We start from the raw sequence: 27,922 nt of genomic DNA, 5'->3' as shown, positions 1-27,922 counted from the left end.
ATAAATCGAACTGAGTCTGAGATAGCCTAACTTACATTTACACTTGCATGCTACTTAAATTATGTCTTTTTATTTGATAGTCCCTGCCAGGTAAATACCCACGTGTAACACAGGGTTTCTGTTAAAATAATTGTAACCTCATGATCGTCAGAGTTATTTAGTAGTGCAGCTTCCCATGAACTGACTGATTTGTTTGCAAATTTATTTGTAGTGCAAAAGTAAAAAAAAAAGAAATAAAGAAGCCACATCACTCAATCTTAAGAGATTGGATGCTGTGTCCACTACAGTAGGCGAGGCAGAACAACAATGGTGGAGACAGTGGATCGCAGCCCACGTGTCGCCCAGTGCTGCCACACCAATAACTTTGAGTGTTACCCCCCCCCCCCCACCCCACCCTCCTCCCCACACACACACAATGGACTGAATACTGCGCTGAAGCTTGTCAGTGGCAAACCACAACGATAGCGCTTCCCTTCAGACCAGTTGACCTGGCTTACACGTGGATCTTTTGCCCCCATAAGAACAAGGGGGCTGGAATGTGGTAGCTGTCTATCAGTCATGACTGGTTCATACATGACACTTTACATTCATGATTATAGGAGGGACCAAAAGCCTGTGCCAAACTCTGCCAATGTTCAATTCTCACAGAGTTACTACAAGGAACCGACTGTGACAGGATGTTAAAATGCCCTTTAAAAAAAAAAAAAAAGCCAAAGAAACAGACAATATTTGAAGTTTTTATAAATATAGCACCTTACCTTCTATAGAATCCATGCAGAGGCTGAAGACAGAGAAATTGCCAGTAATCCAAACAAAAAGCTTTGAACTTCAACATTTTGTCAGGAAGTCACAAAGCGTACATTAAAAAAGTTATTCTTCACAGAGTCCATAGAAAAAAGAAAAAAAGAAAAGACTATTTGGAAAAGCAAAGCAAGTCCTGCACACTTCAGACTATATATGGCAACAACACTGACACCCTACATGGTTGAGTCCCATCACAGTGTCTGTCTGTGTGTATCTGGGCCACGTGGAGGGGGCTGAACCCACATCCCTCTGCTGCCTTTGTTAATGCTGAGCAATCCTGTGCTGTTCTCTATTCCCTGTTTGTCCTCTTTAAAGCTCCTAGTGCCTTGATAGAGATGTTAGCCACTGGACAACATGGCTTCTGCAGGAGCTGCTGAACAAAAGGTTTGTCCCAAGACAACTTTCTGTTGTACAAAACCTTGTCTTTCTCCTTCTCTCCACGCTCACTCTTTCCCAGTCAGTCAATAACAGAGAAGGTTCCTTTTTCCATCATCGCTGCTCCTCAGAGTTGAGTTACAGCTGCTCCTATTGTCTAAGCAGCCACACTGACAAGGTCTGACTCTGCTGTGCCTCGCTGGGCTAACAAAGCACACAAAGGCCTCCCTCGGTGGCCGTATCAATTAGGCTTTATCAGATGCTGCCAGCCCAGCCTGCCCGGAGACGAGCTAATCAGCAGCAGCACATGGTGCGCAGAGGGGCGAAGCCGGCACCCACGAGGGCCAACCTCACACACATTCATGTGCACATAAAGCCTGGGCTGGTTGCCAAGACAACCCTAAACATCACATTTAAAGAAAGTAATGGACCCTTAATGTGAGGTTAGGGTGACGGTGAATAGAACCAACAAGATCTGAGATCTGAATTCTGGGGCAAATATTAGTGAAAAACTATGAATCCAAAAGTTCTCTTCATATTTTAACCCTTTAATGAATTCATATTTTAATCAGAAGCCTGTTTTTAATGACCTAACATGAAACCCTTGTAAAACTTTTGAAGATAATGCTGTATAAAGTGGAACAGACGAGTACAGATACATAAATTAATTAATAATGAATATAGAAACATCAATAGTTTATGATTACATATGTTCCCTGAAGTACAAATCTGCAACCTGCAAAACGTCACACAGTTCAAAAATCACCTCGCTTTTACACAGGTTTTATATGAAAAAAAACAATAAACAAAACAATTATAAAAAATGGTACACTGTGCTAAAAGGCTAAACCTCTTGGATTCTTGTCAAACAGCATGGGCAGAATGCTAGCATATGCAAAGTGTTTTTTTTGTTTTTTTTTATCAAACTCCACATACAGCTGAAATGTCGTAATCAATTCTAACTTTACCAGTGCTAAACAAACCCTAACATGGTGCCATGGTCTGTTTAATACAGATATCAGTGTTGGATGGGTGTTGTTGCTCTCTGCCATGATGATTCATCTGTCAAGAACAAGCTGGCAGATAGGTCGGGCGGGGAGCCGCGCGAAACGATACGGCAATTATTCAGCCTGGCATTCAGCTTTGAAGTGAGAACAGAAAGCATTTTGTAAAAGGGTGTGAGTCATGAAAACTGTAGATACAAATTTACAGTATTGTACAGAACACTGAGGCATGATGCTGCACATCAAAACTCAAAATCCCATCCAATTCTATATGTTATACCAGTTGTTTGATAAAAGACTAGATAGATGAACAATACTTGACTGGAATCCTTCAATTACTGAATAGAGGCTGCTTAGCTTGACAGGAATGTTAAAGGAGCTCGCCAGTAATTTAGTACCTCACTTCCAGAAAGTTAAAGAATTTACAAGTGATTACAAAATCTAATCTGGGTATGGACAAGTCCTGCCTGTAGCAACCACTACTGCAGCAGCACTTTACCTGCAAAGCCTACAATGTCCTGTATGCTAAGGGATCCTGTAACTAGTAATATGTTGAAAATCTGTTTATAAAAAAGCTTATGATTTTCAAAACCTTTTTTCATGAAATCCTCATGCTTCGATTGTATTCTTAGTGTCTTATCATGAAGACAGACCAGGGTCCACAAAGGACCAAGCAATCTACAAAGAGCCAACGGGAGCCTCCATCCTGCATATTTCCTCTTAGCTTTAGCTACATGCTTCATGGCTTGAAATATTTTACCTTTTTGTTTCCCTTGATTTCCTTCTGCTTACTAGTACATTAATGACTACCTTTATCTATTGGAGAAACTGGCTGCTATACAGGACTAACGCGTGTTGGGAGCGTAACCACAAATTTGTCAATCAAGCAAAGCCCCTAAAACTCTGGATCGCACATTTCCCACAATGCAGCTACGTGGCCTCAGGTTTAAGCTTTTCTGAATGTGGGATGCCCTGGTCTTTCCAAATTTCATGCCCCCAAAATTTAAGAGCGGCGTTATCTTACAAACATATGGAGCCTGATTTACGAAACGTTTGTGTGTGTTAAATCACGTGCAAACTTCACACCCCCCGCAGAAAAATGTCCAAGCTGATCTACAAACGACGTGCAGTGAGGATACCAGCAATTAAAAAACATCTTACGCCTTAGCATTTTCCTGCCTCTGGGTCATTCCAGCGTATCACTGCTTGGATATACTACCCGGTCCAGCCAGTCAGGTGTGCTATCGTAGGTGCTGAATGTGTCCTGCAGAATTTACAGGTAGGCTTTATACGGTTCCCGAGCACTTGTAAGGCACTGAATGAAACTAATTCACTGGCTCATCAAAGAAAGAGCTGGACCTGCTGTTTGGTGTTTGTTAGAGGCATCTCATACACCGTCCCTCTTATTTTATTTGCCGACGTTTTATCATAAGCTGTTTTTTTTCCGCTTAGTATCTTGCCATCTACTCATAATTTAATCTATTGATCTTTTTGTTATTCCCACGCCATTGATTTACTCACTGATAATCTCCTATATAGCATTTTGTTCTTGTTATATTTATATGTATTAATTTCAATGAGATCAGATTTCCTTTTGCGGTCGTTCTGTGTTTTTCACTTTAACACATGCAAACGCCACATTTAAATGGAACGGTTTGCACCTGATGTCAAAGATGCAATTACTCTTAATAAATCACCCGCAAAAGGGGTCCAAAATAAATGTGCAAACTTTTGGAATAAAAACGCAATTTATTACCCTCTATTTGAGATCTTAGTAAATCAGGCCCATAAGTCGCCAAGCCCAAGCTAAGAAAAGAGCCTGTAGAAAACATTTTAAGAGGGTTATTTCAGATGTATGGTAACTCAAGGTAGAAGCCCTTGGACAGATGGTTGAAGCATCAGTAACCTACATATATTTACCTCCATTACAAGTAGTTGACAAGCAACCCTGTGTATATAAAAACAAAACATTGACTGACAAGGTAAATTCACCTTCCAAAGTGCAATTCGGCAAGACATTGGTTAAGTGGGCTTAAATTTCTGTTACATGCTCCAGTAAAGGGCAGGTACACTCTGAAGATTATCACGTTGAGAAAATAGAAAACACAGTCTGCACTTTTGTGGCTTCTGACAGACTGTTGGTACATTTGAATTTACACAGGAGTTAATTACGTTGTACTAAATGTCATTTCCTGTTCATTCATTCAGTGCCACAAGATGACAGGTTATGGACTGGGCCACACATGTTCCCCTGGCCTTATTAAGGACCAGTGAAAACACTTTCCATTGTGTCACTGACAGTCTGAGGGGGGCATCCCACTCAAAGGGGGCAGTGCATTATTGAGCAGAAGGTGCAGCCGAACGGAAGACCATCTATCATGTGGTTCTTTAAAGCCTGACGTCTGCATGCAGGCAGATTGAAATGTCGGCAATGCCTGATCACCTCTTTACAAAAGGAAGACAAAAATATTCCATGTCAGAAATTCTTAATTATTCCTAATTACTCTTATTTCATTCCAGTTTGTTTAAACCTCTTCATAAATTCATCATAAATTTAACCAAAAACGATGATGATGTAATCCCAGACTTTTTACCTGATGTATTATGACATGTCCTACTGACACAACAGACTGACATCTGAACAGCCAATATGTTACAGTATTAAAGGATATAAGGTAGGATCTCCTTTCTTGGCTGTACTTGGTGCAGTTCGTCCTGGACCCAGCTGCGGGCTGCAGTGAAAGGAGCTGGAGGAAAGCATTATGGTAATAACTGCAGAATTCATTTGGCACCTGGGGAAGGATGAGCCCTTTACTCCAGCTGAGCTTTGCTTTAACTCACCAGCATTAACTGGTTTGGGAATTTACATACCCAATGGTGCAACTACAGTGGTATCGCAGCAGGTCAGGGACCAACAACCAGCACTATGAATGTTCTATTCATTGCGTTATAAACAGAAAGACTCCCAAGATGCACTGTTTCTGCTGCCAGAAAGAATGTTGATATTGGACAATTCAATCACAATGTTCACAATCATTTCTTTCCACAGTGTGTGCAGATGGAAACTAATTTGGTCAATATTAGAAAAGCTAGAAATACTGCCTGGCAGGTCCATGCCTCTGCCAGCCAGTCAAGTTGCAGTTTAAATGCATGTTTGTCTGGAATCATATGAAATACAAAGTGAAGACTTTGAAGGTATCCTCATGTATTAACATATTTGGCCAATAAAGCTGATTCTGTCAGGACACAGAGTTAGAGACATGACATTAGACAATGCCTCAAATATGAACTTTAACCTTTGGCCATCGAAATCCAATCAGTTCATCCTTAAGTCCAAGTGAACAAGTGTGCCAAATGTGAAGAAATTCCCTCAAAGTATTCCTGAGACATTAAGTTCAGGAGAATGGAATGGCGCAACTTGACCTGTGACCCCACAAATCAAATAAATTAATCCTTGGGAACAAGTGAATATTTGTGCCTAATGTTAATAACACCGTGTCAGAAGTCTGGGATTGACAGACGAACAACCTGCAAAGATATTGCATTCACACTGGAGGCATAGTTATCAAAAATAAGCAATGGATATTAGGCAGCAAAAAACTTGTTTGAGGTTAGTTTTCTCAAATAAAGTATGTGGTTCCATCACCTCAATCTCCGCTGCAACATTACCTTCTAAATTGGGACAGAAAATTGGAACTTCAAGTAAATCAAGTGCTGCAAATTCATCCAAACAGAAAGTAGCCCATTGGAAATCCCTATTTTATCTGACAGTGAATAATATAGTGGATCTGCTTGTTGGTCAACCAGAATCAACTAGCTGAATTTCTGTTTAAATGTGTCAGAACTGCCATGGCTGGAGCTCCTTCCCTCTGCCGCCATCCTTCTACAAACACAGGCATTTCAAGTTTTGGCAGATAGATTTCTAATCACTCACCCAATGCCACAAACCTAAAGGGGTGCCATGGATTTTAGTTCAAGCTGCACTCTGAGAGCCAGTCCTTGCTGTCCAAAATGCATGTGCAAATAAACTGTCAAGCCTCAAAATAAGCTGAAACTGGAAACCACACACAACCACAAGGCCAAGAATCAAAAAGGAGTCAGACAGTCATGGTATTACCCCGCTGCACAGATAACAGGGTCATTAGAATGTTGCCGATGGGAACTTGTAGAGCTCCCCTATGAAACCAGTATTGAGAAGTTGTCAATATTAGACAGAGGTTCATTCATGAAGAAAGGGAAAATTAAAACTAGAACTGTTTGATCATAAAAGTGTCTAACTTCTAATTTCGAAACCTCACCCCAACCAAAGAAAATTAAACTACACAATGTTATTCTTCTCATACATCATGCTCTTACATGTCAGTGCTGTTTGTACAACATGTTTTCTTCCCACTCCAGCAGGAAGTGATTACTGGAAAAATACAGTGGTTAGTATTTCCTCGAGAAAGCCAGCTGAGGCAACAAACCTCTGCCAAACTGTTCTGCTGATTCAGTCGGCAGAACAGATCCCATTATCTTGTTTATCCTCATGGAAATTTAACAGTTTACCACATAACCTACATTTTCTCAGGCAGGCAGCGAGAAGGGTTGTAAGTGAGTTAAGAGAGAGTCAGAAATTTGCATGATGTGATCAAGATAAGAGTTTGATGCCTCGTTCCCCCTGGATGTGAGGCAAAGCTTAATAGGCATGACCGAGAAAGCGCGAGAGTGAGGAAGACGCATTGATGCCATTATCCGAGGGCGGCACCTCAACCCTGACCTGCTCTCCAGTGAGTTCATTAAAGATTTCACTCTCCTGCATCGTATAGTGTTCTCTGTTCACCCGCTGTGCCTGGATGCTGTGTGTTAATTCCCCACGAAGAATACGCCACTCTCCCAGCAGTATTGACAGTGAGTGATAAACGGACAGCATTGGTGCTATCATCACCTCGACAGTCTGAGCTCAGACAACTAATAAAGATGGCTCGCAGCGTCCCTGCTTGGCCTTAACAGCCCCCACGAGCCTGTCGTCACCCAGGGGACCACCGCCTGTGTAATTGCAGCTATTGTGAGGCCAAGAGGAGCCAGCTGAGGTCTGAGCAGAAAGAGGAGGAGGTCCTATGCGTTACATCCTCACGTGGCTCACACTAGACACTGATTGATGGTTATCTGCCTCAGCTTCGGCCCCAGCTCAGGCTCTACCCAGACGACTGAGCTCTTTTCCTGAAGACCTCTCTGACTGAATAGAGAAGCTACAACCAAACACTGGGAGATACTCCAAACAGCTCTCTTTAGAGTGGTTTGACACACTCATTAAAAAAAAAAAAAACTTTCTGGAGTTGTTAAAACTGTCACACACTATGAATCCTATACATTTCATGTTATGTAAAAGGAAAAGTTGAGAAGAAGCTTTCTGCAAAACCAAATTAAAACTTTATTTGAACAGATAACATTTCAATCTGAATTGGTGTCAAAAGTCTGTCCTCCACAGGCAAATAGCAGCAACATCAAATATGTCAAAACTGAATTAGGTTTTAAACTCTATGTGTCTTTCTGACATCTCATTTACACACTTTTTAAATTTGAAGCAACTTCAAAATGGACATCTCTACAGTTCACTTGATATAAGCCTCTCACTTATGAAGCTTTTATCGAGAAGGAGCTAGCTGCTGAGACAGTTAGGATAGGTATTTTTAAAATATTTATTTTGATATAGTGAAATTTTAGATTTTCCGTTTAAGTCAGCATTTGAAGAAGTTCATGATGGAGTATAATTTAGCGAATGGCAGTAGCTGCCATCTTTTTGGACTCAAGTTAATTTCATTTAAAACCACCTTTAAACCCATACTTAACCGTAGAGAATTATAAATGTATGTACTTTGTATTTTGATTTTAAGATGAACATTAAAAGTACTGGGATGAACAGAAACAGGATTCCTATAAGCCTTGGACTGTAAACAATAATCAAACTAAAGTGAATGTTCTTAAGCAAACTAGTAAAAATGGATCAGAAAGTTTAGAGAACACATTTGGTTGGTATGTATTGCAGAAGATTATCCAGAGGCAGAATGCAGCATGCATTTCTATGTTGCCTTTTTTGGTAATGTATGGGAGCAAAGTTAACCTATAAGGGCATGGAGTTTTTTTTTTTTTATGAAGGTGTATGCCTCAAAAAGTTAATAAAGTTGTGTTAACAAAATAATGCACTAGTGATGTTCTATTGTCAGTTTCCTGTCAGTTTTTACCTAAATCAAAATAAAACAAAATCAATCGTCAACGTGCATTTCATATTGTTATTATATTAAGCAAGTCTCCATGTAGACCTCGCCACCCACTTTAATTTTCCTCGAACCCCAAAAAATATACAAGGACACAAAGTAGTAAAACTTTATGGAAAGCAGTAAAATACTACTTTTTTCATGAAAGGAAATTTGATTGTATTCACCAATATTTATTTTTAATTAACAACAGCACCAGAGTCAACAAATATTTTTTGATAACCCTAATAACACTATTAATGCCTGAGACAGTTCTCAGTCGGACAGTCAGTATTGGGGAGCTTCAGCGGCTTTCTCCAAGACGCTGCTAATCTCCATCAACCGCTGCAGCCTCTGAGTCCTCTGGGCTGAGGATCAACCTGCTCTCAGGAGAACATTAGTGAAGCCTTAGAGCTGTGCTCCCTCTAGTGGTTTCCTGTTCGAAGGATTAGTACTGGTGGGTTATAACACATCAGCTGAGGTGTGATTAACCGAATGGTATCTCACTGATATGATGCTGCTAAATATGTGTCAGACTTCGTTTAGTGATTCTTCACAACAAAGCACTTGAATTTCACGATGGCATCAACTCATAATAATACTGTCGTAAAAATAGAACAGCATGACATAAACAGACAGCTCTTGTTAGCCTAACACTTGTAAACAAATGATGTTCAGATCAGAAAGTAGCAATCTTACAAATATGTAAACATATAAAACTTTGTCTGTAAGTATGGAAATATATACGTGATATGTACTTATGGTATCAAAAATAAAAGCACGAATGCAGCAAAATGGCCCCTGTCAGTGTTGTAGTTCAACAATAACAGTAATAGTATAGTAAATACTATCATGTGTTTTAGCTATTGCAGGTAGGGCTCATTTCAACTTTGTTATATTATTTTGGGTAGTTTAATTTATTACAACATATCATATTTTCATAAGTCTGTCGATACAATCAGAATCAACAAGAAAAAGGAGAATACAGCTGCTATATGAATAAAGAAGGAAAATATTTTCCTCTGAAATCTTGTGTAAATAGTGACACAAAATGGAAAGACTCAAGTAAAGTACCTCAAAACTATACTTTAGCACAATAATGTTACAAAGTAAAGTAAAATGTAAACATAGAACTGTACACCACTATGTACCATATATTTTGTTATACTTAGACTGTAAGTCAGAGTTTTAAAATGCATGTCAGGTGGAGGTTTCACTTTTAAGGACAAAAGTGTCAAAAATGAACTACAACATTGTGTTCTTTGTGTTTGTATTGCCTCAGGCAGCAGAAGTGGAGCCACGTTGGTGTGATCCAGTCTTTGAAATATTTCTGAGTGGCAACTGTGTTAGGTGATGCCACAAACAGGATGAAAGCTGAAGCAAAATGTCAGCGGAGTCACACTGTTCAGCCTCTCATCAGTTAACCGCTGTACTGTACCCTGTACAGCTTTTAGAAAGTGAGCTTGAAGATGGTAAGAATTCAAACAAAATTAATTTGTTTAATCACCCAGGCTAAGAAAGAGGGTTGATTTTTGGAACATGAATTTCTTTAAAACAGGCACAAAATGGTAAAGAGAGGTGTCTCCAAAGGGTTGCTGTTTAATTAGTCTTGTGCCTGAGGATGATCACCTTGTGACTATAAGATGTTTCCCTCACTTTTCAAAACTGCATTGCAGGCCCTGTCTGCTCCCTCGAAAATGTTCTATGCATTCCAATACCCATTCTTCCATAATATTTAGAATGCCAGAAAAAAGTTTCAGTGTGTCTCAATACATAGATACATAGTATGTTAAATGCAATATGCCAAAAATACCAGGGTGTCCCACTAAATCCGGTCACATCGACTGGGCCTCTGAGAGAGTTGGTGGAACTTGCAAAAAGAAAAGGAAGAAGAGGTATTAAAAGGAAGGGTACTTGTTTGATATCGCATCCTTTTTCTTTGACATGAAATGTTGTGCTATGACCAAAAAAGTCAAATTTCACAGCACATATTAATGAAGAACTACGTTGCAGTATGTCCCAATTGTAACCATACTACATTCTGCATGAAAATACATTTTTCGTTGGATATTAAGGTGGCAAACTGTAATTTTAGTCATGTAGAGTTTCTCACAATAAGTTAGATAATAGTCTGAGGAAAATGTTGATCTTCCCAACGGCCTTGTTTTTTCCCCTCCGTATCTTTGCACATCTTGCATCACATTACCCGCCTAATAGTTTGCTAAGCTGTTAGCCCGTGTGGCTTCTAGATGTCCACGTTGCCATTGCCCAGCAACAGTGCTTTTACGACGTGACCACTTGAACGGCAAGCATACGGCGCACAGCTTAGCAGGTTGTAACCATTTGCTTACGCGTTCCATTTGAACACAACATGTGTATCTGTCTGTGATGCACCCGGCTGAGGACACACACCTGGTCCTCACCTGCCCTCGTTGACTACATCATTAATACGCTGGCTCTAGCACACAGCACATTTTGAACACGCCTATTAATTCAAGGGTTTTTCTTTATTTTCTACACTGTGGAGCAAACACCACAAAGACAACAGACTTATAAAATAATGGATTGAATTATGTAGTAAACAAAAACAGTGTAAACAAAAATTTGTTTCAAATTCAAAATTATTTAGATTTCGCCTTGATGACAGCTTTGGATAATGTTGTCACCATGTTAACCATTTAAGAAGTCATTACCTGCAACTTGTTTCAGGTGGGTGTTGTCAAAAAGTTAACTGGCACAACACAACCATCAGTTGTGTTGTATCAATGTAGTGCTGGCATTAGACAAATATCCCTACTTACCTACTGTAGTAATCAATTTATTGGCAAGAACTGCTTAATTAAGTACAGAGAAACCACAGTCAACTATTACTTTAAAACACGAAGGTCAGTCATTCCAGAAAATAAAAACAAATCAAGTGCAGAAAGCATCAAGGTCTGTGATAAAACTGGCTCTCATGTGGATAGAGTGATAAAGTGCTGCATTAGATGACCTGGCATCCACAAACGCATGACCTAAACCCAACTGAGTTTGGAACGAGTTGGACCACAGATTGAAGGAAAAGCATAAACTATGCTTACCTTCGCATAGTCAAGTCATAAAAGGGTTTGTTCTCCAGGCTCCTGTACACGACATTAGGTCATATCAGAGAGTTGGGACAAAGCACATACTGGTTCTTCAGGATGGAGAACTTGCTGCTTGCAGATCTGAGCCACTAGGCCACCAGGACAGCCTAACACGGTTTCCTTTTTATTATTGGTAATGCTAATAAGTCATGTAAGCAGTCCAGTGTGTGTTTCTGTCAGTTGTGGTTCTGTTCTATTCCTGCTCTTCTCCTGTAATATATCTGGAAAAAGCAAACCTAATATCACATTATATTTTATATGCCCTCCGGCTGAATAGCAAGCCGCTAATGCACTTGCTGCAGTCTACATGACATCTCCATCGCCACCCATTTCACGTAATCAGTAACCAAACTCAAAGTTATTGGATAATAAATCCTTTCATTTGGCAAGTAGTTTAATTTTTATGTTTGACAAATGACTATACAACCAAGCAGTTCATTATGTTTTGGATTCATTTCAGCACTATGTTTATATACTGTAATTAAGAATACTGTAAATGTCATTCAGCATTAGGGATCAGTATTTTTCTGTGAAAGAGCAGAGTGACAACGCTTCATGATGCTAACTGTCATGTGAAGCAGGCGGCCTGGTCTGTGTATGACAGTGAACAGCAATTAACAACAATGCCATCACATTATTCCGCTGCATGCACATACAGCCAACAAATGACAGCTCCAGCCTGAATGCAGAGCCAACAGAGACCCAGATCCCTGTTTCCATGAGATGCGTGTTGTACAGGTACGGCTTGTGTATTTACCGTGGCAGGGCTAGCTGACTGAATTTGCCTCAATGCAGATTTATGGGACAGTGCGTCTGCTTTGATCTATGATACTCTGAGCTGTGCGCTGCAGTGCTGCCATGAAAGAGACTTCACAATTAGATCAATTCAGCACAAACAGAGAGCGAATGAAGCTTGAACTATTTATGGCTTCTCCACACACGATGACAATGCTTATATGAGGTTAGTCGTAATTGGCTGGAGTGTCTCTAGTTTTATGACCTGACAATGTCCAGCTGTAATTACTACAGCCTATACGAGAAAAAAAAAAAAAAGCTGAAGAGCTCTTATAGCACTATGGCCAACAACAACTGCGACACTGTTGCATATTAAATATACCCAGATTTCCCACTAAAACACGCGGAGGTTACAACATTAAGGCTAATTTGAGCTCTTTTACAGTCCACTTTTGACTTTGTTAATATAGCATTAAAACAAACAACAGTGAGGATGGAACCTCTAGAACAATAGCGTTGAGATTACATCCGCACTTAGCTCCCGGTTTAGTCATTTTCCTAGACAGTTTGAAGCAATGCACAGTGGCTGTCAAACACTGACAGCCATCTTTCAAGATGTAAAGGTGCACACTGAGTCAGGCATTAAAGTTTAACCAGGAGGACCCTAAATATGTCAGTGGCTCATTCATTATACACATAGTGGCAGACATCTCTGGATAGAATTACCTTTGTAATAACAGTAGATGGGGAACAATGTTGACACCCCAAGATCTTGTAGTATGCTCTGTGGAAAAACGCTGATAAAGAATTTTCCAATAATGTCCAGTCAATCAATGTAGAGCCCAGCAGTGCAGCTCTAGCTGCTTTATTCGATATTGCTGTCATGAACAATGATTAATGTGGTCTTACTAAGCTACTGTACATGTACACACAGTAAAGACAGACAGATAAATGACAGCACCTATATAAACCACACACCCACCATTCACTGTCTGACAGCATAGCTTCTCAGTAATTAACAGCCATTTAATTCTAATTGTGAAGCTGTTCTCTGAAGAGTACCGACACACTAATTACTTCATCGCTTTGTTTAGAATCATGTTTTCGTATCATTATTGCCTGGCTCTGATGGCATCAATCCAGTCTTGAATAACCTTGCATGGGCACCGAAACACCAGTCTGTCTGTGGATGGGTCTCTATAAACAAACTATACTGACTCACAAACAATTGTATTACCTACACAACAAGTCCAAAATAGTATTTAAATCAGCAGCATTGTCATATCACAAATGGGTTTATTCAGCAGTGGAATTGATGACAATAAAGTAACTGCTTTGGATTTATGTGGGCCAGTTACACGGTCCTGGTGTGGTGCATGCTGTCTCACCGTCACAGCTTACCGGGACTCCACTAGCCAAGTCTGCAGCTCTGTGTAGAGCCAGGGAGCCCTTTAGCTTATTTTAGTTCAATATTTTGGTTTTTGGTGTCGTTGACTTTTTTACTAGCAGCAAAATGCCAGAGACAAAGTTAGCTAGCGGCTCGTGAAACACGTCTCACGACTAGGGACGGATATTTTGTCACAGGAGAACAAAACAAAAGGTAAAAGGTAAATGAATATTGGATTTACATTTGTTCTCCGAATGAATGCTACCATCACTCTGTCTGCTGGATTTATACTTAGGCCACTTTTAGCACATTCATATCAATATATAAGGCGAGAGTACTTTATAGTATTTTTTTAGCTTTCTCCACTGCCGCCATGTGGTCAAAAATAAATCATTATAGCTTTAAGCACAAATTCAAACCTTTTCTCCACTGCCTTTTAGAGGGATTTTTTTTTTTTTTTTTTTTTTTTTTTTTACTTTTGTAAATTAAATGGTGAGTTATTTTGTTGATTTGTTGAAATTCATCCAAAGGTAAATTCAGAAAATATTACAAATTTTATTGTAATTTTCTTTCCTTCTTTGCTTCCATTCCCTTTTGAAAGCTTGAAAACCCCCTAAAACTTTAGACAGAAAGATTTTGTCCATCAAAGTGAAAACTCCCCTTTTTCAGTACATGACATTTTCTCCATATATTGTACCAGAATATTGCTATTTCACGTATAATAGAGACCACAGAAACACAGGCAGTTTGTGGACACAGAATGAGCTCGTCAGGAGAGAAGAAAATCCTCCAATCTGATTTCCACACTTCCTTGTGTCGCTACAGATTGGATTAGTTTTGGATTTCTCTGTCTAGCATGTGCAAAATGGATGAGAAGCTGATTACAACCATTTAAACCTTCCCTAATTCTTGCAAACTTGTATTTGAAAAGCTGGGGGAACAAGTCTGTCAAAACCAAGGCTTGAAGCGTTTCTCTCATTTATGGTGAGTCTGGAAGTAAATTTTCAACCATGCAGGTAAAGAAATTAATAGTGAGGTCAAAAAGCAACAATATAAAGAGCTATTCCAATGCTTGTTGGTTTTCTTGAAATAAGCAGTTGGGTTCTGAAAAAGCAGGTGCTCACAGGACAACTAGAAAATAGTAGCGAGTTTGTAAACGGAGGAGCACAAGTCCTTTATGGGGGCACAGCTGCACAAATGCTCTCCAGAATGTCAGTGAACAACAGTCCTTGTCCACTCATGAGCAGAACCTAACAGGATTCAGCACCAAAGTCAAACTCGGAAACAGAAAGGCTACATTTCAACAAAGCACAGAAAAAAAAGTGGGTAGAGTTGTGGAACAAAATTCTATGAACTGAGGGAACAAAAATCAATATCTATGAATATGATAGAATGATGAATGTGTGGAGAAAAAAAAGAACAGCCCAAAAGACCATCTCATCTGTGAAACACAGTTGTGCTTCTGTTATCGCTTGTACATGTATGGCTGCCAATGAAACTGGCACGGGTATTTCTTGATGATTTCACTGCTGACACAAGCAACATGATGAAATAGGGTAAAGCATTGTGTGAGCTCACATTCAAACAAATGCATCAAAAGTGATTGGACAACATTTAGTTGATGCAAATTCCCAAAGCAATCAGAGAGCTTTTCATAGTAAAGAGATTGAATATCCTCAACTGTCTGAGCCATGATCAGATCTCAGTTGCAGTTCATCTGCTGAATATCGAACTAAAGACACCACAACAAATAAGTCTTGAAGGTGGCTGCAGTGAAGTTTCGGAAGAGAATCAGCAGGAGGATTCAAAGCATCTGCTGATGGCTGTGGATCCAAGACTGTTCCCATTTTCCACTTAATATCAATTATGAAGATTTTGTTTAATCAGCCAATTACTTTTGAACACAAAAACTTTAGACACTATCAGTTAAAAAGGCTACTTCTCCCACCCAATTCGTGTAACATTATACTCTAAAAATGTGCTCAAATTAAAGCTGTGATGAGGCACTTTAATGTATTATCTCTTTTAAATTGAATGTGCTGATTCCCACAATCAGGACTTCACTTTGGAGTTAAAGAATAGAACAGAGCCAACACCTGCAACTGTTGATTGAATGAAAGGTCATGACGAGAAGTCTGCAAATTCTCCAGAGCTTCTTCAAAACAGGCAGGAAAATAGAAGTCAGTATGACGCCACCTGGAGCTGCCTGTGTTTCTCAGCTGACCACGTGACGGATATGTTTGGTCAGGGAACTTCAGGGAAAATCCAGCATTACGACACAGACCCACTAGCGACCTTGAGCTTAGTCTGGCACATGATCAGCCATCAAAGTCCGCCCCCCTTCCCCCACCCCGCTCTCAACAAGCCTGGGCTTTGGGGCTGTGCCCTGACTGAGGAAAGACAAGGGGGAGGGGGCTGCGTTGCGGTAATACGCTGAAAACTCTGCTTAGCGCAGGCAAGCCCCGGGTGGAACAGATGGAGGCTCCTTCTTTCTTATGCAATCCTGCACTAGTGAAGCAGAAAATGTGACTTTTATGTGACTCCCTGGATGTCGGATGAAATCAGGAGCCTAATGAACATCTTGGGACGAACGAACAGATGAGATTTGTAGGCAGACGGGTAGTGGGATTAACAAGAGGTCAACACTGCCCCACTACTGCCTGCTACTGTTGAGACTGATACTGAGTGAGATTCAGCTTCACTGCACAGTACTTTTAAATGATGCGCAACATGTATGATGTAAGCCTGATACATGAAACTGCATTAGGAGATTCTACAATGAGTGTAGAGTCTGTCCTGAATGCATGAATAATCCCCGATTTCTCATTAATATTGATAACATCTATTCATATTTGCTTAGTCAGTGCAGCAGCGGTCATTCATCCATTCTTTCTGTGTTTTCTGTAAAACAAATGTAAAATAGTCTATAAATGCATAGATGTGGGCTTCTTTATGTATCCATCACCGTGTTCTCTGTCGACACAATAGCTACAGCTTCAATAAATTGGACTGTGTTTGTGTGTGTTTAGATGTAAAGCTGGCTTTGTGTATGCAATCAGTGGCCCACTGCAGGCTCCAAATTGACCAAAACAGTGCGATTAAACAGGCTGAGAGAGGAGCATGCACTGCTGAAAGGCTTAGAATAATAATAACATTCAAGGGACGGGTGAAGAGAAAAAAAAAAAAAAGAAAAAAAAAAGCCATCCTTCTTCAGACCCCTTTCTAAAAATAGCTCTGCTGGTGTAACATCATCAGTGCTAAGCAAATACTGTCCACCTTCACTTCTGTCCACCTTCACTTCTGTCGGTGCAGCAGAAAAGTCAACATGGAGTCTGTTTCAGCCTACTGTAGTATCTCTGGTTGTTTTAGGATGCAAACATGCACACACAAAAACACATGCATCGAGCAGCACACACTCAACCACAAACGTGTATCGTCTGTTTTCCAAATCTTTTCCCACCATTAACACAGATGCAAATAACAAATCAAAGTAAATCAATATTTGAATTCCTGCATTCCAAGAAAAAGCAAACCTATGTTTTTATGTCAAATTAGCATTTTGAACTCAAAGTAGGTTTTTGCTTGTTAGTTCTGACTCAGTTTTCCTCAATGTCCACTTCACTCCTTATCCCCAAAAATCCCTCAGCATGCAACATTTACACAAGTACTCACGAGTGATGGTGGTGTCTGTGAGTCATGGCAGGGCTGGGGACCTCTGTGTCTGGTCTGGGGGAGCAGGAGAGCAGAAAGCTTAGCCTCACACTGACTAGTATGCAGTTAAATCTTCCACTTTCTCACACAGACAGACAGACAGACAGACAGACAGACACTAACTTGCCGTGATGCTCATTCAAGCTTCATCACAGTAGGGATAATGGCTCACGTACGGCAGTCTAATGATGTAACCTGCGCGGCGCACATTTAATTACCAGCACAACGCTCTGATGCATTTAATCTATATTCATCTACATAGACTTGCACTGTATTGTGTATCCATTACGTCTACTTCTTCATTCCTATGTGGCCAATATCTATTCGTGCTTGGAGGCACGCCTGTGCTGTAGAGCGGCCGGAAATGAACAATAACTTATTCAATAGTTTCTGAATCAGAGTTAATCTGAATACCAATGTGCACGTTTCGTGTAAGCCATTGCAATCAATGAAGTTACAATGTATGAATATTTGCATATATTTCTATTGTATTCTGTGATTGTAATTATATCAAAGATTACTTAATGCAATGCAGTGTGTCACTCCTGCACCATCAGCTGTGTTTATTTACACACACACAAAGGGTGTTGACCAAGCAAGGATGATCTCACTGTAAAGAGACCTGCATCACATACTATGCAACAGATCACTGTACTACAACGCTGTTAAGGGGAGGGGATTGGTCTGCCGGTCTCTATGGAAACCACTGGCTGCGTTGAGGGCAGGTCCACAGAGGGAAAAGGCATCAGGGAATCAAATCCTTTCTGCACTTCTCCTAGAGCTGATGAGTCCTCCATAGTGATATGACTGGGCTGGTAAAGGCCTTAATCACATTTAATACTGATACATGCTGGCTATTCTGGCACTAGTTTTAGTGAGAGAAGACTAAACCAAGGAAAAGCTTTACAAACTAATTTGTACTGATTTAATTTTTGTCTTACATATACTGTCATGACCCCGAGATGGAGACCATTGATTAAGTGGTTAAAAGTATGTTCTTGCCCTAACTCCTAACAGCTGCCCGAAACCACATAGGACCTAATCCCTTATCGACTCCTCACCCATGAAAACTCCCACTGGTGTTTGTAGGAAATGCAGCCAAGCCACATGTATTTTTATTGGAGATTAAACCCTGGCTTTAGCAGTGGGCAAAGGTTTGACCTATGTTGCATCCATCTACCTCTAATTTCATTTTTCTGATTTATCCTGATGTAAAAAAGTCAGTGAGGGACAGTTGTTTTGTTAAACAGGAGTAGCTCAATAGCTACATTCCATCAGCTGCCCACAAAGTTTCGCAGTGCCAGCATGAACAACAACACACAGGCCAACAGCCCCATATTAAGTAGTGAAAGTGCCCTCAGTATCTCTTGATGGACCCGTCTCTGGGTGAAGCAGTTCGTAGCACCCTGTCACCTGTAAAAAAAAAAAGACTATCAAGGCAGAGTAATTCCAATGACACCACAGAGCATGTCAGGAGGAACAGGCCTAGTCTGCTGCCCTTTTCTCTTTAAAGTTAAAGCACGTCAAGCCAGCAGATGAGCTAATGCTGGTTTTTAGCAAGGATGCACTGACAACTTTTCAGCATTACCTTTCATCGAATTGCAGCACAATAATAAAGTTGTGTAGTCTTCTGGAAGATGCATGCCCTAATCAGAGAGAGGGAGGGAATGTGGGGCCAGTCACACTGTTGTGTAATACCAAAGAAGGCTGGATAGAAACAACAAAATTAAAAGCTGCACTCACTCAGCAGATAAGATGACTGCTGAAAATACTTTGCATGTATCACACGCCACTGCACTTGACTGAATCTCTCTGACATGACACGAGGCAAGGTGGAAGGAAGCTTTGAAACATCAATCAAGACAAGACAAGGCCTTTACACCAGTTGTCATGACAATAGCGATGACTGAAAGCAAAGTCTCCTTCTCCTCTCTGGAGACTTACTGACATTTAGCCCCACGCTACTTAGCAACAAACCGGAGAGATCACTGCCATGGCTGCAGGTCCAGCAGCCCCTCCTCGCTTGGTGAACTGTCTAGTATTAGTAAATGTGACCAATCCAGGTGGGAGATGTTTTCAGTCTGCTCAGAGTCAGGGAAAAATGTATCTGAAGGGGTGATTGTGTCAGTTTGATGAATTGTGCTGGATCGGTTGCTGCATGTACTCGTTGCGTGCGGTAGATTTGTTAAACCCCTCCCTTTGATAGCAGGAGTTGAGTAAACCCCTCAGGGGGCTTCATCTTACTTCTACAGTATAAACGGCTGGCATTTTGAGATACAAACAGATTCGAGTTGCAGCCACATCTCTGTCCGATTCCTAATGAGGAATTACTCTCTGGAGAATCCGACTGAATTTTGGAAACTGTCCTCATGTGTGCACTCAGTGTCTGTAGTCGTCCAACCCTGTCTTCTAGCTATTATGTTAATGCATAGCTAAATTGCAACAGCAAATGCATTTTGAAGGACATACTATTGATGCTTCCACCTAAGCACAGATGAGACCCCTAATCAGGAAAACAATTCAGTAATGCATGAATGCAATTTCTAAGAGACAGGGTCGACCTTCGGGCCAACAGTGCTGAGGAGGACTTCATCTGTTCGGCTTGGCCTGGATGCCTTCAGAGACCTTCTGGCGAGACACTCTCAGTCATGAAAGACATGAGGATTCATTACTGCCTGACAAAAAGAAACATTCTAAAGATGTAACAAACTTGATACAGCAATCCCATGGAGATTGTTGAGAACCCGAGTCAATATCTGGGGTGTGAACTACTCTTGAACTTTAATTTAGGATGCTATTCGAAGAATTATCAGAAAATACAGATCTGAAGGCCAGATATCTCTCTCGGTCCGAATGTCTCTTGCTGAGTGATTTCCCCCACTGCTTCTAATCCTTAGCCAGAATAAAGCTAATGGTCCATTATATAACAGGCTTATAGGGAGGAGAGGAGTTTATGAGTACTGCTGGACATGTCTTCTGGGATACCGTCAGTAAGGTCTACTTCCTTTCGGTTGGTATAAATAATAATCTCTATGGTTTGCAAAGGAAAGATGGAAATATCAATACCAGATTCACCCAAAAAACATTTTAAAAAAATCCATTGTCTCTTATTTTCTTATTCTTTACCTCACAGCAAAGGTTGCAAGAGTATTGTCAAATGACACTAAAGGAAGTTTGCCTTATTATAGCAGTGGAACATGCAAGGTTGGGACGTGGTGAAGTATTGTGGAGTCCTATTTCAACAGCATCTGCTGAAAGGAAGGCATTAGGGACCAAGGGGCTCACAACAACAACAACACCATCACAAAAACACATCACTCAAGTTACTGCACTACTCTGCTGGTCAGGAAAACACAAGAAGCAGTATGTGGCTGTGGAGAGACAATTCAATCACGATATTGTTCAGTGCTGTAGTTGACATGGCAGCTTATTGAGCGTTAGTTCTGTGTGACGAAAGCCATTTACAGATTGTCTCAGTGGTTTTCGAATCATTTCTAGGCAGCATCAGTAAGGACAGGAGCGAATGAGCAGCAGCAATGTACTGTATGTGTGTATGGGTGTGCGTGTGATTTGAAGGAAGGTTGTTTAAAAGCCACTCCCATCTCTGTGGTCACTGTCTCCCTCCTCCGGCTGTCCTGTCTCATATCTGCAAAGGAGTCTCAACAAAACTGCCAGGTTCAAATGACCGTTTTATAGAAAGTCCATCACATCACAGTGTCTGGTTCTGTATGGTAGCCCTTAAGTGAAAAAACAAAGATAAAACACTTTAGAAAAAACAATCAAATTTGAAAACTACCTTAAAATACAAAAACACAACAACAACAAAAACACATTTGAGAAAAGACATTAACAAATTAAAGAAGAAAACAATAAGGTAAAAATACAACAAGACAGACAAACTCAAGTCTCAGTTTTAGACCCATGCAGAGGTCATAACTACTTTATTCAAAGAAAGCTGAACTCATCAACAACTGAGGCCTGTTAGAGCTGTGCTAATCTTTCTTACACTAACTATGGATCAAATGACTAAATGTAATGTGAAAGGTTTCTCTCAGTGACAGACCCTGAGAGAACTATCACCCGACACTGCAGGTGCTCTTTACTTTACAGAAGTGAGATTAGTGGGTTAGCGAGGTATGTTGAGGCCAGGGTTGTCAATGTCATGAAGGTGAATCTCTTTTAAGATGTTTAGGTCACCATGGCAAATTATGTGGCAAACGTAACCTGGTCCTGGGCAGGGTATGCTGGAGCTATCAGATCAAAATGTAAGAAAATGATTTCTCTTGGAAAAATGTCATCAGCAATCAGAGAATATCCCGCAGAGCTCGGTGCGCCAAGTGAGGCTGTACTCACTCTGTGTCTTTCCCCAGTGATTTTTCACTTCATGGTAAGTTGATAATAATAATAATAATAATAATAATAATAATAATAATAATAATAATTATAATTATAATAAAACCTCCTGTACACCTTTGAACTTCGGCGACACATTCACACGGTCTGTCATTTTTTGCCCATCCTTCCATCATTTAGAAGCTGTAGCTGTGCTGCTTTCTGTGTGGATTATGAGTTTAACTTAATTATAGTGTTTTAAAAGTTTGCTCCTCGTTTCTAAAATATTTCGCTGTGCTATTAGAACACTTGTCTATGTTTGTGATTGGTCAAATGCTGCAAATCCCTCCCCTTTTATGTGAATGCGCTGAGACCCTAAAGCAGAAAGCCTGGGTTAAAAGAGAAAGCTGATAACCACAGTCGTAGTACCGATTATCTCTGACTGAGGCTTTGTCGAGCCAGCTCAGGCAAAGAAAGCATGGCTTTGTTAAATTTGCTTCGTAGTACACCCATCAGTATCCAGTGCATTTTAACTCATTGTTTTGGTTGTATAGCCGGCAGCTTTAATGTTTTGGTTGTGCCTCTGTGCTTTTATCAACCTTTGATCAATCTTTTTGTGTAGATGATTGGGTCAGAGAATCACCCTCAATGGAATGCAGTGGTGAGTACCCACTGACAAACCCTGAGGGGACAATAGGGTGTTGGGGATGTGCTGGGACAAATTTGCCAGGTGGCAGCTTAAACTCACAATTTAAAAGGCTTAAACGATTTGCTGCTGAGGTCTTGACATCAAAAACTGCAGGACAGCTTCAGAGGTCTTGTAGAGTTCATCAGTGGGTCAGAGCAGATTTGGTGGCCCCAAAAAGGACCAGTAGCATAATAGACTGGTAGTCATAATGCTTTGGCTCAGTATATGGTGTAATTATGTAATTGTTTATGTGCAACTCACTGTTTTGCCCCTTAAAATATAAATTATTGCTGCTTTAAAGACATAATTAAATGGGCACCTGAACTTCATGGAAAACCCTGCTTCTTAAAAAAAATGTTTGCATTTAGGTTGTGATTGTAACTAAAAGTGTAACTGGTAAAGTTATCACCTATTTTTTACTGGTCCAAAATTCTAACACCCCCACATGACAGACATTTAGTCCTGGCACCAGCTTACAGGATTTCTGGCTAATGAACCCCTTAAAATGATGGGACTGCTTCCTCTTTGGTGGTATTTGGGGCTGTGCAAGATCACACAGTCTGACATGTTTTATTAACTTCAGCAGACAGTGCAGTCAGAGCCAGTTTATAACGTGTCAGTGCAGTGTTCATGTCCACAAAAACAAGGGACGAGGCAAGCAAAGGCTGACCCTAAGTTGTCAGTGATGTCATCCGAGTGAAAAGCTACATGATTTTAATAACAGTTTGATAAGTCAGCAGTGTGATGCTTCACACTTGTGTCCTGGTGAGTGTGCATGACAATCTGGAGCCAGTGAAAGTGTTTGGCCCAACAGAGGGCAGTGTGTTTTCACTCACTGAGTTTTGTTCCACAAGTCCCGCAAGAGCTCTGCTTCAGAGCAAAAGGACAGTGTCGACACATTGTTAATCTAAAATCTACTTTCATCATGCTTCGCATTAGGCCAAAGGCACACCTGAATAATTCATTTTCAGTCTCTAACCATGGAGACGGCCCTGTCCACACAGACTGCTGGTCCAGAGCTGCTGCAATCTTATCCGACCCATCTATAGTTTGGTTGATTCTTTATTGAATTTCTGTGTTTCACCCACAGTAGACAGCAGTCTGACCTATAGGCCAGGTGTTTGATTGGAAGACACTGACTGGTTGATTTTTGAGACTGAGGGTTGGGGGGGGTGCGAGTTTTTTTTTTTGGTCAACAGCAGACCCACTCTCAAACTATAAGATATAGCTAATCTTTAACTTCAAGGGGCATAGAATTTCCAATATTTGTGGAAATGTGTCATTTCATAAACATGATCAAATAACAGCTTGGAAATATTGTAAACTTCCAGATATACAATATCTTATCATTTACTACAGTAGTTTAATTGAGGAGCGGAATAGGGAAGTTGCCGGTTTGGAAAGGCGTTGTGTTTAGATTGTCACATCAAGATGGTGATGTCATAACTGTCAGCGGTTAATTACAAAGCTGCTGATTATTCACCTTAATGTAAATTAGAGCTTCAGATGCACTTTAACATGCATGGAGAAAAATGCCTTTGCTAGTTTATTAAATCATTACTTCCAGTGAAGACCTAAACCTTCGGTGAAGCATGAAAGATCAAATAAACAGAGATTAACGTACGCCTGCGTAAAATACCATAAACTGGGTTCTTGTTAATTACAAAATAAACAAAAACCACATCGAAAAGTAAATCTGGGATACGTGGAATTGGAGACATTTCAGTTTAACCTGCATGACCCATCTACATATTGAAAATAATTTGATCACAATGAGTAGAGCCCGTCCCCTCTTCCCATCTCCAGCAGGGAGAACTGAAAGCTGCTCCTCTCAGGCTTGTCAAGCCAACGCCATCACCCTCTCCATGTACACACTATCACCACATCCTATTAATGTCATGTCACAGCCAGACAACAATGTAATGATGATTAAAATGATACTAATCGAAACAGCAAATGATGGCCATTATCATTACAGTTAATTATCTCCCATTCTACTGCATTCAAAGTGTGACAGGGAGCTGTCTCGGCCGAGTGCACAAAGAGCGGAGCAATGACCTGGGTCAAAAGAAAGGAGGCAGTGACTCCACAGGAAGGATATCTGAATATTTCCTTCTGATTCTCACCGAGGGGGGTTTACAGTGATCCAATTTAATGTCTTGGCGATCTTTTAATGTACGGGAGTGACTTGAAGATGAGACACTCAGTGCAATGAGATTTGGTTGCTTCAGATGTTGCAATATGAAAACAACTTTATCTGACAATCAGATTAGGAGTGGGTTCATTTTCAAAATGTATGCTAGTGTTTCAGTAAACATATCCATTACTGGTGTGGCAAGAGAAGACAAGGAATGTGCTTGCAGCCATGTTTACAATGCTCAGTCAACAGATTGTAAGGGCTTCAAATTGAATCACAATTGAACAATTTCCAAGGTCAACAGCAAGAACAGCTCAATCTACAGAGAATCTAATCCAATTTGGCCTTGACTGCCGCCCTCTGGCACACATGGAATCTTAGTGAGGGATGGGGACTATTATTGCTCCCATAGTAACCCAGTCAAAGTATCAATCTGGCCTTGGACCTGGGACAACCCCCTGTCTTTTCATGTCCATTTGTGCAAGATTGAGGAAGGAGCTCAGAGAACAAAGAGTGGTCTTCTCTTTCACTGCTGTCATCCTCTGATGAATCTGTCTTTATCCCCCAACAGCCAAAGAAGCCCTGAGGCAGGTAAACAAAATGATAAATTGCAATATCCTAAAAAGTATGCGTTTCATCACTGTACCAATAAACTTGTTGGCTAAAGCCCAACACCAAACAGAGATTGTCAAATCAATGCTTCGCAACAGTAACTTGGCAAAGACAGCCTGTCAAGCTTTAAATCTCTCCATATGATGCACTGATAGGTTAAAACATTATGTCTATGCCTGCTTTGGATGTTGTTGGTCCTTTGCTCCAATCCACCAAGGTGCCTTAAGACCTTCAGATATGTTATTAGTTAAGGATATATCTTAAGAAGGACCACCAGAACACTGATCAGAAGGAGTGAATCTAGCTAATGACACCATAATGACTTGTGGAAACCACTGACTGACTGACACTTACTGTATCTCATGAAAGAAATTGATGCTTTTTGAATTGGAGTTTTTTGAAGTCTACTACTGACTTTTTTGCGTTGGATATGTAACTTCAGCATCGGTATGTTAACATAACCACATGCATAGTCACGGCTATTGCATTTGCAGTTCAAATTAATCAGAGTTTTTAGCTTCATTATTAGTTTGCACTAGCTCGGTACAGCCAAGCAGCAACGTCTGGGGCTGGAAAATGACGCCAATGTGGAAATACCAAAAGTATGGCTGCCTCCAAAAGCGAGTCAGTTCCCATAAACGGCCATGTTAAAACGCCCAACTTTACAGGAGAAACAAGTAAGTGTAGAACCTGGTACGGAGAACAGTTTTGGTATGATTTTGGTATAGGTTTAGCAACAGTAACTAACGGGACGAACTAAGCAAATATCACATCATTTGAGATCCATTTTGGCTTTCAGACAGTAACCTTCATGCACAAACACAAATGTGCACACAGACATTAAAAGTACCAATAGTGTCTCAATGTCCTTGGAACCATTATGTAATAAAGAAAAGAAAGAGAGAATAAAAATAATATAAACATATACTATGACACTTCTTAAAAAGAAGTCTTTCAGAGGGAAATTCTACAGAAAACATGAGCGTCTTTCCACGTGGGCTGAATCATTACTCAAACAAAAAGAGGTCACTGTATGCATAACATTTCAGCTACTGTGTATCAAAACAAGTGATTTGGAAGTAGGCTAATGAATGCAGAGCATTAGAGACAGTTTCCTCTGCACCTCTTACCATAACTATAGATGTCAGAGCTGTGCTCAGAGTGAACCAAACACAAAAGCATTTTGGTTTCTTCTTTTCTACTTGAACAGAAACACCCCAATTTATTAATTTGCTCAGACTTACTCTTCATTTTATGTACAGCTAAACAAGACAATAAACAGTGTCATAGATATTTTGGTAATTTCATGACCTTTCCATCCTTCTGCAGTAATCATGCAAAATAGATCCTGTAAAACTAACAGTAAAAACATAATGTAACAATAAATAACGTAAAAAACAGACTTCTAAATTAAAATATTTTGGACTGACTATATAAACCAAAACTATAAAGCCTAAATTTGTTTGACTAACTTCACTGCGAGTGGATCCTCATTACGCATGTCAACAACAAATAGCAGGGATCAAAAGGTTTTAAGACTGCTCCTGTTGTGGGCGAACGGACCACAGCACCTTGACATTCATGGAACTGTAGGAAGCTATAACCTTCATTGTAAGTACTCCAGGTTCTGTCGTTTGATCAAATTCAGCCCCCCCCCCCTCCAAGTTACACGTCTTTGTGACCACTGTTACATGCACATATGCAAATTCACCAGTGACCTTAAACTTGAGCAGAGAGCATACATTTTTCCAGAACAGAAAGGACAGACAGGGAGCCGAATCCAGACAGCACGGGTGGTGGGGAGCTGTAATTGTGTTGTGGATGTCGAAAACCTCCTGCATTTTCAACACGCAGTGAGTGGGCACACTATCATGTTAAATGACCCGGGTTCAGATTGTTTGCATCGAATGTGTCCCCTCAGAAAGAAACAGTAGAACTCGAAGTTGGCAGTCTGAAACCTGGTGCAAGAATTCACAGTGGACCCAAATGTGAAAGAAAACCCACCTGGTTGTGCTCCTGACCCGACACAGCTTCTTTAGCCTTAGACAGTAATGTTCTACCCCTCTGAAAGGCAAATATCACTCAAAACACCTTGCCTGTCTAATTGCTTCATTGTGTAGTCCGTCCAAGATTTCGCTGAGTTTGCTTGTGATTGTTGCGATCAAAATTGCTTGATTTTGCAGTGGATTTTCTCAAAAATGTAAATGTAATTTGCAGAGTTTTAGGTGAATGTTTTGTGTTAAATTACAAGCAATAAGAAAAAAACGTGCAAGTTAAAAAAAAAAAAAAGAAACATGTTTTAAAAAAAATAAATTTTTAGGCACTACCTGATAGAGGAATAAACATATTATAACTTCCTTCAATAATAACCGTGCTGCACATCACAAAACATATTTTAGTTCTACTCTTCTTTTTATTTATTCATGCAACTTCGAGAACCATGGGGTTAAAAGTAAAAAAAAAGAAAAAAAAGTCAGAAAATTGATGTAGCTTTACAGAACAGTCTGTGACTAACATAAGAGTACACCGTGTACATCAGTACTTTATGCCGTAATGCTTTCAGCATAGCTTCTGCTTACGACATATTTTATGGAAAAATCAGGGGAATTGTAAAATATTGCAAGCTTCCACAAATATTACAGACTTTGCCTGAATTTGCGTTAATTATTGCGATCACAAGATTGCGATTTCCTGGAGGGAATAATTGCCTTTGATTTTTTGCAGCATTTTTTTAAAAAGGTCTTGGTTGCATTGGAGTTTGACACAAATGTTGATG

General features: G+C 40.2%; 1 protein-coding gene across 4 annotated transcripts in view; it reads right to left on the bottom strand.

Annotated features, from left to right (window-relative positions):
• The window catches only part of iqsec1b (IQ motif and Sec7 domain ArfGEF 1b), a 204,452-nt gene that overhangs the window by 76,002 nt on the left and 100,528 nt on the right, over nt 1-27,922 (bottom strand). For 2 of the 4 annotated variants that reach the window (XM_069703208.1, XM_069703210.1), the window contains one exon: nt 17,339-17,392. The exons of 1 other annotated variant lie outside the window; for it this stretch is intronic. In XM_069703208.1, the coding sequence (XP_069559309.1) occupies nt 17,339-17,392 (54 nt within the window). Of the gene's footprint in view, nt 1-758; nt 899-17,338; nt 17,393-27,922 lie in introns of those variants that run through there. One more of the 4 variants, XM_069703211.1, reaches the window with a different exon arrangement.

The sequence above is a fragment of the Brachyistius frenatus genome, unplaced genomic scaffold, assembly GCF_029030835.1.
Source record: "Brachyistius frenatus isolate BFR_SWC_R1_liver_20210118 unplaced genomic scaffold, ASM2903083v1 Contig_45, whole genome shotgun sequence".
NCBI classification, from domain to species: Eukaryota; Metazoa; Chordata; class Actinopteri; family Embiotocidae; genus Brachyistius; species Brachyistius frenatus.
The sequence above is the reverse complement of the archived record's forward strand: the minus strand, read 5'-3'. Positions and strand labels throughout refer to the sequence as shown.